The 12,557-nt window shown below is 39.0% G+C and overlaps 1 protein-coding gene across 2 annotated transcripts; it reads right to left on the bottom strand.

The window, feature by feature from the left end:
• Positions 1–321: 321 nt before the first annotated feature.
• LOC129723131 (Bardet-Biedl syndrome 4 protein homolog) lies at positions 322–3,304 on the bottom strand. Of its 2 annotated transcripts, XM_055677118.1 has the most exons (10): positions 3,139–3,304; positions 2,834–2,982; positions 2,658–2,770; positions 2,329–2,601; positions 2,113–2,266; positions 1,926–2,048; positions 1,285–1,369; positions 1,134–1,220; positions 810–1,009; positions 322–718 (listed from the first exon to the last, which is right to left on the bottom strand). In XM_055677118.1, the coding sequence occupies exons 1-10, from the start codon at positions 3,206–3,208 to the stop codon at positions 455–457; spliced, it is 1,518 nt and encodes a 505-aa protein (XP_055533093.1). In that variant the 5' UTR covers positions 3,209–3,304; the 3' UTR covers positions 322–454. The 2 variants fall into 2 exon arrangements, with proteins under 2 accessions (XP_055533093.1, XP_055533094.1); XM_055677119.1 differs by lacking the exon at positions 1,926–2,048.
• Positions 3,305–12,557: the final 9,253 nt, after the last annotated feature.

The raw sequence follows: 12,557 nt of genomic DNA, 5'->3' as shown, positions 1-12,557 counted from the left end.
CCTCCTGTGATTTTTTATTTATCTTCAAGATTAGCAAAGCAAGTAGAGCCCAGGTGTTAATATAATATGGATTTAATGAATTAAGTCTCAGATCTAGCCTCAGATGATTTCTAAGTAGCAACACCATCGAAACTATTTGGCTGTACAAATAACGTTAGATTGGAAAAAGTTCAACAGAAAAGTTGAATACAACGACTTACCTTCCAAATAATAAAGATCTAAATCCGAATCTGAATTACAAATACTGAATGATGATGAAATGAGCAAGTTATATAAATTTAAATTAGGAGAAGAAAACACTATAAATTTTATTATTCCAAACTTTCAAATCTTAAATCGCGACACAAATCGTTTATTGATTGGCGGTAGTTCGTTCACTAAAGCCTATATTCCAAACATCATGCAAATTCAACCCAGCAACCGAACAGAAAACCCTTTCCCACAACGATTCCATTTAGACAATCTGGTCGCGGCTGCCTTCCTTTTTCCACCCCGATGCGTCATTTGCTGTTTCGTCATAACCGCTCGTGTTGTCTCTGGCGATATCCGCCGAAAATGTCCTTTCAGCCTCATTATGGATTCCGGTGTCGGTGTGCTCTGCTGAAATGGAAGCACCGGTTGCCGGGGTCATGCTTCCGTCAGCTGCAGGAACGCAAATCGGCCGAAGGTTAATCGACGGAGACAGGGCTGCGTTCAGTCTGTCTGCCATCTTCAGATACTGTGCAAGGAAGCGAAAAATTACGTGATTAGGGATTTACGAGGCACGAATAGGAGGCAGTAAAAGCGCACTCATTAGAGCGGATACGCACCTCTCGGTGGACATTGATGTGTTGGGTCATTTCGATGAAATTTGTCAGGTATGACACAGATTGATCCGGCTTTCCTATTTCGTAGCAGAAGAGAGCGAAGTTCAGGTAGATTAAAGGATTTTTTATCGCATCTGGCAGCATCGTAGACTTCTCCATCGAAAGGTACGCGTTGCCCGGATCGTTGAGATGACGAAGGCACGCTATAAGGATAGTATTTTTTCTATTTTATTTGTTTTCGGTTAGATACTAATGGCCGTTGAATAACACTGATGAGACAGCAGTAATAGAAGGAATCATAAAGAAAAAAAGTTTTATCATACTCACTTCCCAAAAGCATGTAGCAGTCTGCATTATCCAGTCGAAGGCAAATTGCTGCGGCTAGCGTTTGGAATGCACTCACGTATTGTTGGGCTGTGGGATAACGATACTATCGAATCATCAATTGAAAATGAAGATTTTACAAATTCTCTCTTACCAGTCACCAAAATTAGTCCCAAATTGTAAAGAGCGTTGAAATTGAGTGGAGCACCCCAAACTGCTTTCTTGAGGCAGGAAATAGCCTTTGCATTAATACAAAGTCGAAACATTTGAAAAAGAACACAAGAAAAGCATTTAAAAGAAATTTATATTATTTTCAAACAATTTTTTTGAAACATCGCATATTTTTTAGGAAATTAAAATTATACTCAAAAATCAGGTGAAGAGTTACTAATTTTTTAGAGTCACTTGTATAATTTTTCAAATTTGAAGTGACTTGTATAATTTTTCAGCTACTAATCTTTTATTATGGTTTTCATTTTGATGTTAACTATACTCTCATACATGGAGACTGCCAAACTTACGAGTCTTAACGTGTCGTGAAACAACGTATTTTCGAAAAACAAAGAACAATGTTGGCGGAAACATAATAAAAATTAAAGAATGTAAGCTTTATAAACTCTTCAAAAATATCAAAATATGACCTAAAATTTTGAAATGAGTTTATTGTGGAGAGTCATTTTAATTTAAAGGAATCGATCATAATGGGGCTTCAAGCGCGCTTTAGAAAATCTACAAATGATTCGCTTTTGACCTTAAACTGATCGATATGGATAGAAAGCAGAAAATATGTCTTACGGCGATATATTTCTGCTTCTTGAAAAAACATAACCCGATATTGCTCCACACTTCCGCTCCCTCGTTCGTTAGGTTGGATATCTGTTTGTATTTGTTTAACGCACCATCGATATCATTTTTGGACTGGGGAAAAATATTTGGAATCCATTGTTATTTGTGTACCAGCTTCAATTTGCCTAGAGCTTACTTGAAGTATGGATCCTAATGCCAGCAAGGCAGTTGCGCACTTGTCGTCTATTGCGATTGCATCCAACAATTTTTCAAACGCTTTTTGATACTCGTTGATTTTCAAATACAATATTCCAATCTGCGTCATCAGAGTAACGTCATCTTGTGTAACCCTTAGAAAAGTAAAAGTAAATAATTATCGCATTCTGAATAATTTTTCCGAATATTAACTCACTGTAGACAACTCTCTATCATTTCAATGGCTTTAACATTATCACCTTCATCAATATAAATCTCAGCCAGAATTTTGTAGCTATCGACATGTTTACCACACATCACGGACTGTTTCAGATATTCTTTGGCTTCCGGCAATCCGGCCTTTGGTTGACCAAAATTTCGATAGAACAGTTCACCAATGTAATGATAAACCTCGGGATCGGGTCGCTCCAGTAGCGTTTCCGCCTTGAGGAACACCTCCAGTGCCTGCTTGAAGCGAGCCATTGTAAACCTATAAATTGCAAAAAAAAATCAATTTCAACTTGTAACATGCAGGCAAGTCCATACAAAGTCTTTGCCAGTTCTTTATAATTATCGGGATTCTTCCTGTTCACCATTATTGCCTGCTGAAAGCAATTGATTGCCTCAGATGGACTGTCTTCGTTACGCAAAATCAGACCCTGCAAAAGGAGTTAACGTGATAATTGTGATGATTGGAATCCTCTGCCGTCGATGTTTCTCACCTTTACATAATAAAGATATTCTTTATCGAAGTTTATCATTAGCTGTCTATTTATAAGTTTTTTGCACAATGAGTAATCATTTCTCGTGTATAAGCTATGGATAAGCCAGTTCATATTCCGATTGCCTGCAGCTTTTGCCGTCATCGTCTCTGATGGAATAGAAAACATCAAGAACAAAAGACTAATCAAGAGGATAGGAAAATTAAAATAAAAAAATGTAATGAACGGAGCTACGAACGTCCCCTGGTATATAACTTAAGCACACGATGGTCGTCACTCCTTTCCTCGTTTTTCTTTTTGTTTACCTGATTGAAGGTGTTTGGGCGCTGCGGAGCTATCCGTACGCCCGTTGCAGTACACGTAAGTGTCGGTCATTTGTGCGGCAAAATCGCGAAAAACTTTTACACTTTACTGTCTGTGACCGCAGGTATTTTCTTATGCAAAGGTGTCCTTTTGCTCTTCGTGGCAGAATGGCCAATTTGTTTGGCTGTCTGGTTTCCATGGAACTCGTGGGCTTTCTCTGTGTACCTATATAAGATATAGCAAATTGAAGGTAAGCACTAGCAAGATGGTGACAACAGCTGTTTAGGCTGAGTGTTTAACTACGGATTTCGGTTAGAATTTTTAAAACACTTATCAGACATTATTCGATGAACATGTCACTCCAATTTTTTTTTGCTTTATTCGAACTTCGGATGCATTCACAAATATTGGAAAAGAGAAACCAGGTTCAAACTTCGGATTAGTCATCAGAATGAATTAAATAAAAACTTTTCCAATTCCTCAGGAAGGTTTTACTATATTTCACGTGGGTAACTAATTGAGGTAATTCAAAATATAACTAAACAAATCACTTGAAATTTGTTAGATATCATCATGGAAGGAATTGACAGATTAAGTCATTCGGCTTATCAAAACTCAATCAAACCAAACACTCGATGAAACTTCCCAAAGAGTATAGCTAATAATTCGCTTTATATGCAGCATGCTCAAACAGCTTGTGAAGACGACAGCTGCTAACACGGTAAAAGTGGTAGAGTAATTTAACATGTAGTGCTGTGGGAATTCGATATTTCAGGCGGCGGAAGCTTGCACTCGGATGTCACTCTTTGTTACAATGATTTTTTTTCCGTCTACTGACTGGTGTCGTGCGGCTCGGAATGCATATTTCGTGTTTTATCCACCCGTAAAAAAAGCAAGCAAAATGAGAAGGATATGAATGGTTTTTACTGGTCGTTAATGACATTTCTAAAAGATAATAATTTTATTCATCAAATAATATGGTCATGAGACTTTTTAGTTTTTATAGATTTTAGCAAACAACGACTCAACCGATTTTGATGTTCGACGGATCAATTAGAAACTTATTCAGTTTTTTTCAATTTCTTTTTATTGTTTTTTTTTTTCAACTTAACCAAAAAAACAAGAAAAGAGAGTCTCGCTTTTCGTAATAGCCTCATTTCTTTTAACGGGGATTTAAAGAGAAAAGGTCTAGAAAACTGGATTTTGATAAGCCCCCCTAGTTTCAGCAATATTTTGGAATATTTTTGTTTTTTTTTTTATTTCAGATTGTTTGGCGGGTCTATTTCAAAAAAAATGTAACGTCTTTAAAAATGACGGTGATATTTTGACATCAAACTCATGTCTACCACCAGTTAACGTCAGCACAAATAGAATTTTCCCCAGTCGCACTTCGGCAATATGCAACACGCAACAGTTGCACTCTTGGTATCTGCTTCCATCCGACATGAGTAGAATTTGATTGTCTTTCTTCCAAGCCACAACACGACACGATACGTGTTATATTGTGGCGTTTGTGAGAATTCTATCGGTACGGTTTCTTTGGTAGCCAACATAAATGAGGTTTATTTCTCGTACATTCGTATTGCGAAAGTGGGTCAAACTGTTGGAACTATAAATAAAAGCGGAGCTACTCAGAGGATAGATCTAAAATAAACATCAGAAATAAAAAGGGAGCTCTTGATTCGATAGTCGATGCTTTTCGAATTGATTTCTAGGTATTTATTTTTACTGGTTTACAATTTACAAGATATGCCGGTTGGACTCGATTATCCGGAGGATTGATTATCCGGGGGCTCGATTATCCGCCGCTCGATTATCCGGAGTATTTTTTTTCTGTATTTATATAACGTACTTTTAGCTTCCGAGTAATTGGGAGGTCCGGGGATGTCAAGCTCCGTTCTGTTTGAGCAGTTCTCAAGTTTTGGCAGTTTTCTCGTCGTTCCTTCAACCATTTCTCACTTAACAACCTTCAAAAGCAGCCTGTCTTAGGGTAATAATTTTTTGCAATAGCTTTGGAAATACACTCGATTGGGGTTAATCATTTTAATGGTGTGAAGCGATATATTTTTTTCGTATTTGTTTCGTATATTATTTTTACTTTAAAAATAAACGGAATCCGTTGGAAACTAGCTGAGTTCAGAACTTTTGAAAGTGGGCAATATTCGTGACGCTCTCGATGCTTTCGGTTTTACAATTTGTTCCCCTATATATGTTGCCGTAAGATATAATTCTACGTCGAAAACGCACTAATCGATGTGCTCAAGTCGACTCTGTTGAAAGAAACATAAAAAAAATCGTATAATCAATTCATAAATGTTTGAAATTAGTTGTATTTACCAGACAATTGAACTGTGCAGTAACAGTTAATAATTTCAGCCTTGTAAAATGTTTAAAATAAACAAAGCAGAAAGAATTTTAATTTTCCGAAGGTATCGTCGGAATCCTTGGTCAAGTATATGAATATGAAGATTGTTTGTATTTCATGATGCTGTGAGAAGACGAAGTTTAACCAGAGAAAGGCTGGAATCCTCAATCGGCAAAGATGCCCCTTCTGTAAATTGTTATGAACCATGAGTATGATCGAGATGCTGTAAGAATTGACTGGTTTGTAATGATGAAAACTTAGTAAATTGACATTTACGGATTTGTTTCGCATATACCGCTTGTGATGCACAGTGTTAATGAGTCGTAATATACACCACACTGCTGCGCAATTGCAGCAGCATCAAACTGCAATCAAAGTTGCAATTTAGTAATAACCATTCATTATGCTCTTCCAAATATATTTAGCAGCCTTGAAAAAGACTGGTTGCTGCAGTTGCAAATTTCATTCAACTATCGCATAAATGCTTCATGGTCCAGATAGCGCGCGATATCCGCTCTGACAAAGATTTTTTTCGCACGTACCAACTTAGGTATCAACGCGCCCAGCGCGAAATTGAAACCCGGCTTTTCTTTCTTCTTCACGATCAGCAACCAACGTCCGTGTGGTATCGGCACAATCATGGAATGAATTATACATAAAACACAAAGCGCGCATTCTTAATCAACTAGGAATATTCTGTCGACCTTGTTAGGAAAGGGAGCATTGTGCGACCAATCAGAGGTCGACATTTGCGTTTCGACAAGGCTTGACAATTTCCAATAGTACAATCGTTCGAACAATCAGATTACAACTTTCTGCATTTAGACGGGTGCTTGGTTGATTTTCCAATCGATTACTGCAAAAATGACGAAAATCGGTTGGAAACTGACTGAGCTAAAAACGATTGAAAATGGACAATTTTTGTGACGCTCTCGATGTTTTTGGTTTTTGAAATTGGATCCTTGTAATGAAACTGGTCCCCAGTGTATGTTGCCGTAAGACGTAATTCTACGTCAAAAAAATCATGAGTGTTGTCAAAATCTAACAGGGTGTGTATATGCAACACCCCAATTTTTCTTAATATTTAAGATAATAAAAAGAGATAAATAAATAAATCAAATCATGTTCTATTCAATATTTTCTGAAAAATATTTCCTCTAATCTCTCGAAGCAAAAACTGTATTTCTAATGGTAGTTCTGGTTCATTTTATTTCTTTTGTAAATCTTCGAGATAATCAATATAAAATAATTTATTATTACGTATATATGTATAACAAACGCCGACAAACAGTCTTAGAACAATTTTTAATTTTTTTCATCGGCACGTGTATTGTGCGAATATATTATAATAGTAAACTCATTGTTCTAGGTGATAGACATGGGCGCAACTAAGGAAAATTTCTAGGGGGGGCTAGTTTTCATGTATGTCATTTTAAAAAAGAGAAAAAAGAGTTTGAATATGCTTTTTTAATGACGCTTAAAATAGTATCGTAAGAGCAGAAAAAATCACTTCGAGATAGAATCTCCGAAGATGTACTGAATATCTTGAACACATCGTCAACGCCAAGCTCTTTCAGCAACAATGATTCGATATTGAGGAGAGCTAGATTTGGTAAACGGCTGGGCAGTGCTTTTTAACAGTTCACCCGTACTATTTAGAATAAAATAGACCCCAGTGAGGTTCAAGGCATAATGCTCTATTCCTACCTCCACGTGGTACCGACTGGGATACGAGCAACCAAGGAAAAACCGGTGGGGTAGTTGTTCTCCTTAGAGAGGCTAGGGGCGGCTCCCCACAGGCTTGGGGCGGCTCAAACAGCGACTGATCCGGATCAGACGGTTGAACTATGAAATGCGGTGTCTCGCCAGCTACATCCATGGCGGCAGCTCCGCCGCGAGTCTAGGCATCGCAGCCCTAGTAAGGCAGCATACTAAAATAAACATACTACGGAGAATCAAGAATTCAAAACGAACCGGAACAATCGGCAATGACCCAGCCGACGGAATAAGGACGACGATTAGAAACTCAGTACATATAACAGTAGATCGCTTAACGACCGGCCGGTTCCACAACTACACTATTCCCAATGTGCACTGCCCTCACGAAGGAAGACCTGATGCAGGGAAAGAAGCGTTCTACGCACAGCTGGAGAAACTCTACGATAGCTGCTCGCGTAGAGATATCAAGATCATCATTGGGGACATGAACGGAAGGATAGACTTATATAAGCCGGTTATCGGCCCGCACAGCCTGCTATGCACCAACTTCGCAGCTGCCCGCGGATTAGCAGTCCAAAGTCCCTTCTTACCTCGACCAACGTACATCAAAACAAATTGACCACGTTCTCAACGACGGCCCGTTCTTCTCAGACATTACAAACGTACGCACCAATCACGGCGATGATCGAACATGACCACTTCGATACAAAAAACTACAAAACCCTGATAACCGGTAGTCCTCTACGGAAGTCCTTTTGATATTTTCGAACAGAAGGTGCCTATCGGCGAACAGAAGGTGACTATCTACGGTGGAGCACAAGCGGACGACGGATAATGGCTACAGCGCATGAACCATGAGCTACAAGCGCTGCTTGGAGAGAACCCCATTGCACACCTGGCGAAAGACAATAGGTTGCGGTGGGCCGGTCACATCGTAAGAATGCCGGACGACAACCAAGTGAAATCACTTCTATTTAGCAACCCTACCGGTACAGGAAATTAAGGGGCGCAGCGTGCATGATTGCTCGACCAGATTGAAAGAGACTTGCGAGTGATGAGACGTCTGGGGAACTGGTGAAACACAGCCCAAAACCGAATAAACTGGCGACTTCTTGATACAGCACGAGTTACTAAAGCTCTCGTCTGACTGGTAAGGTGAGTAAGAGAGCAAGGGTTGATAATCGATCCTGGGTGCAGAACTAGTTCTTAGCCAATGAATGACGACATCTCAATTTGTGTTGATTTTGATGCTCTGATAATTAGTATGGAATGTATATATATTGAATACAATCATTCTCTGGGAAATTCTAGGGGGGGCTTCAGCCCCCCCTAGCCCCCCTCCGTAGTTGCGCCCATGGTGATAGACATTTAAAATTTAAAAAAATGGCTCGATTATCCGGAGCGAAATGTTTTTCAAAACTTCGGTTTATCGAGTCCAACCTGTATTATACCAAAAGTTTAGGGAAAACTTCACCAACCGGTTAAGGCATCGTTATTCGAGATCATTGCATTAATTACATTGCAGTAACATTGCATTATTTCAAAACAGCACATGGCAAGTACAATTCTACACTATACTATTTTGTTCTCAGTTTTGAAAGCGAGCTGATGATTGGCTGAATTCTGCAAAACTAAACTAGAATGATTGGTTTTCAACTAAATTCCACTTCAATTTACCATTGAAAAGATTTGCCAACTATTATACCACAAGGCAACCTTCACCTTTCGATGAAGACATTAGCGTTCAAAATCCATTCAAATCCATTTTCGATATACTTCCCACAGCATGCCACCCTTCTTAACGTGTGTAAAAATATCAATTTCAATCGGTAGTGTTGATAAATATGTCCTGTTTGCATTTGAACAATTAAATAGCATTTCTCAGCAAATGAGTATATATTGATTTTAAATTTGATTATTTCATCGTGTTCCTGAGAAAATTTTACCTGAAAAACACTTATCACATTGAAGTACTATGAGCGAAACTCGAGTTTCAGCGTTTTTAAGAAATAAAGTCAAATCTGCTCTGCTTTCAAGCAGTTTTTATTTCTCAGTTGTTTTTTATATTTCCAATTATGTTATACAGGTGGGCATTCTAGAAGTTGCATTTTGAAGACAATTTGTCAAGGAAACCAAAAATATATTAACTTCAAGCGAATCCAGATATGTTATTTCTGTATTGAAAAAAATAAATCGTATTTCCCGGCAGATGAGTATATTCTAACTTCAATTGACCAACTACATCGTATATTTGATACAATTTTACATGAACAACACTTATCACTCAGATGTACTATTGAAAAAACTACAGCATTTTTAAGAATTTAATTGATTGGTTGAAATTGACTTAAGAAATAGATTTTCGTTTACGTAATAAATATATTTTTTATTTTGCCACCGATGGTACTTAAATTTTGTTTTGAAAACGTAAAATGGTGCATTTTTATCCATTAAGCATAAAACAACAGTTGACAACATTCGCTTCTCTGCTATTGTCGAGAAAGGAAGTAATTGAATATCTGTCCGTGTTTTTATCCTGGGTCGTACAAACAATACCGCTTTGTCTACTACGATACGCGTATCACTTGTGCTTTTTGATATCGCTGCTGATTAGACAATAGCCGTCCCTGCGCCGGCTACTTCACTAGCGACGGTCTTGAGCGCACTATTGGAATCACAGTGCATTATGCCGTGTCTCTTGAAGACAAAAAAACCTTCTACTGTCGGACGTTTCGTGTGCAGGACTGGTCGATGGGATTTAGATTGGCATCACCCGTACGCAGGTTGTGGAGAAGAGCGACTACAGAAGCCAAGTAGTTTTTTCTTCTTGTTTTTTTTTTATACTATGTTGGTGATTGGGACTCTGAGTGCTTGGTTTGTGCATCCAGCATGGACGACGAAGTTTAAAAACGATGAAAGGGTAAAAATCCGCTCGTTCCTCAGCCTGATCCTTCTGGACCGAGGCACCGAGAGTCACTAGAGGAGCGCCTCAAGAGCTGATCAACCGCGTTAAGCGCAGAGGAACCACTGGGTTGTATTATTTCGGTCCAAAGCCAATATTTTTCAGCCGTGACAGAGATCACCAAAGTCCGCCCAAATAAATAACGTGTTTCGGTGTCAAGTCTCAACCAAGCAAACGAGGTTGCTGCTTTTGAGCTCTTACCACGTGTACATTCCAGCTCGCGTAGTGGAGACTACGGCGTTGTTACTGACTGAAGTTTGACCATCGAGGGTCGTACCGGCAGTTTTAAGGATTCCAGCTTTCAGGCGGTTAAAATACTTGATTGCAAGCAATTGCATTTAGTACCACCCGACAAGTGTGTAAAACCTTACACTCAATCAGACTCGTTTCAGGTAATTTTCGCCGTGTCTGCCCTGCCGAGTTATGTACTCGTGGACAAGGTGCGTCTGCCCGTGCGTTTGTTAGCACCGAGGTACAGTGGTCTGGAACTGCATATAGTCGGAAAAAAGTAAATTTTTCAACTTAATTCATCGAGCAATCGTGTTCATAGTGACAGGGACATAAAAGTTTTCTGGGCAATTTTCGGCTAAACGTTCACAATATCAAAAACCAAAACGAGCGCGCGACGCTCAAGTGGCCATTTTTGACGTTGACTAACGTCTATATCGAAGTTAGGCCCCTGAATTTGAAAATCTAGTAATTCAACCAGGGAAAACCAGAGAAAAGTGGTCAGGTTTTGAGCGCTTATTTTGCAGTCATCTATAATCAGGTTTTCGAGGTTTTGGCATCAATCGATCAGAAATTCTTTTACGGTTAAATTTATGTAACTAAAACAAACTATTGTTTGAGATACACTATTGAAAAATTGGTAGTTAATATCGATTGTCTAAATCATACCGCGCAGCCAATCACTACCTCTCTTCCCAAGCACAGTCGACACTAACGGATACAATCGATCTGACTTCGTTGTTATTGTTGTTGTCACTTTCTGTTTCCGATGTTTATGCTGCTGCTAGCGGAAAAAACCTTGCAAATATGCATCTTTTTGTTGGTGTTAATTTTACGACAGCGGCCGGCGCCCCATCATTCTGATTCCAAAACCGCACCAGTGACATGCGGACGCTAGGTGATAGCAGCTGAAAGGAGGAAATACAAAATAGTACCGGTCATCTCGTGCCGGTTTCACCCGTAATGCTGGTGGCTTTAGTAGTAAATGGCTACTGCAAAACACTTAAATGGCTGGAATTCTGGACGGACTAACCAGGAAACTATAATCGGCAACTGGCACCTTTTGGTGCCTCGAAATTTTGGTACAGAAGCGGCTAATTGAATTTTCTGTTTTACCAAATGCTGCTGCTAGCGGAAAAAACCTTGCAAAAATGCATGTTTGTGTTGGTGTTAATATTACGACAGCGGCCGGCGCAGCTTTCAAGAAACATTTGTCTCTACCATTCCATCATCTATGTAGCCCCTCCCTTTTTCTAATTATCTGACGAAGCCTTGGTATAAAACGTATCGTTCGAACATTTCACCCCATCAGTTTCATTATTAAACCGTACTGGGTACATACGGACGCTCGGTGTTAGAAGCTAAAAGGAGGAAAAACAAAATAGTACCGGTCATCTCGTGCCGGTTTGACCCGTGATGCTGGTGGCTACTGCAAAATACTAAAATGGCTGGAATTCTGGACGGAAACCAGTAAACAAGAAATCGGCAACTGGCACCTTTTGGTGCCTCGCAGTTTTATAATAGAAGCGGTTAGTTGAATTTTATGTTTTACAGTTGCTGTTGCTAGCGGAAAAAACCTTGCAAAAATGCATGTTTATGTTGATGTTAATTTCACGACAGCGCTAGGTGTTAGCAGCTGAAAGGAGGAAAGACAAAATAGTACCGGTCATCTCGTGCCGGTTTCACCCGTTATGCTGGTGGCTGTTAGTAATAAATGGCTACTGCAAAATACTAAAATGGCTGGAATTCTGGACGAGAATAATCGGAAACTGGTACCTTTTGGAGCCTCGAAATTTTGTTACAGAAGTTTTGTAAAAGAAGCGTTGCAATTCCCTCTACTATTTGCTTCAATGGAATATTTTTTTTTTTAAGAATACGGTCGTGTCTTGAATACCACCCTCCTACTTTTTAGCAAGCAATGTTAGTTTAGAGCGCCACTCATAAAATTAAAACTACCTAAATATTAGAAGCCGTTACGCATACCCTAACTCTGTTTGATATATCTGGATCGTTAAATTCGAGATTTTTCGGGGTTTTTTTCTTCGACATGCTATAAGTAGCTGTAAATCATGTTTTTTTTTTAAGATTAATTGCTCAATTTCTCAAACAATACATCACGTACTTACTTCATATCCAAGAAAGAGTTT

Source organism: Wyeomyia smithii, chromosome 2 (assembly GCF_029784165.1).
Source record: "Wyeomyia smithii strain HCP4-BCI-WySm-NY-G18 chromosome 2, ASM2978416v1, whole genome shotgun sequence".
Classification (NCBI taxonomy): Eukaryota; Metazoa; Arthropoda; class Insecta; order Diptera; family Culicidae; genus Wyeomyia; species Wyeomyia smithii.
This window is presented reverse-complemented; position numbering and strand designations above follow the sequence as displayed.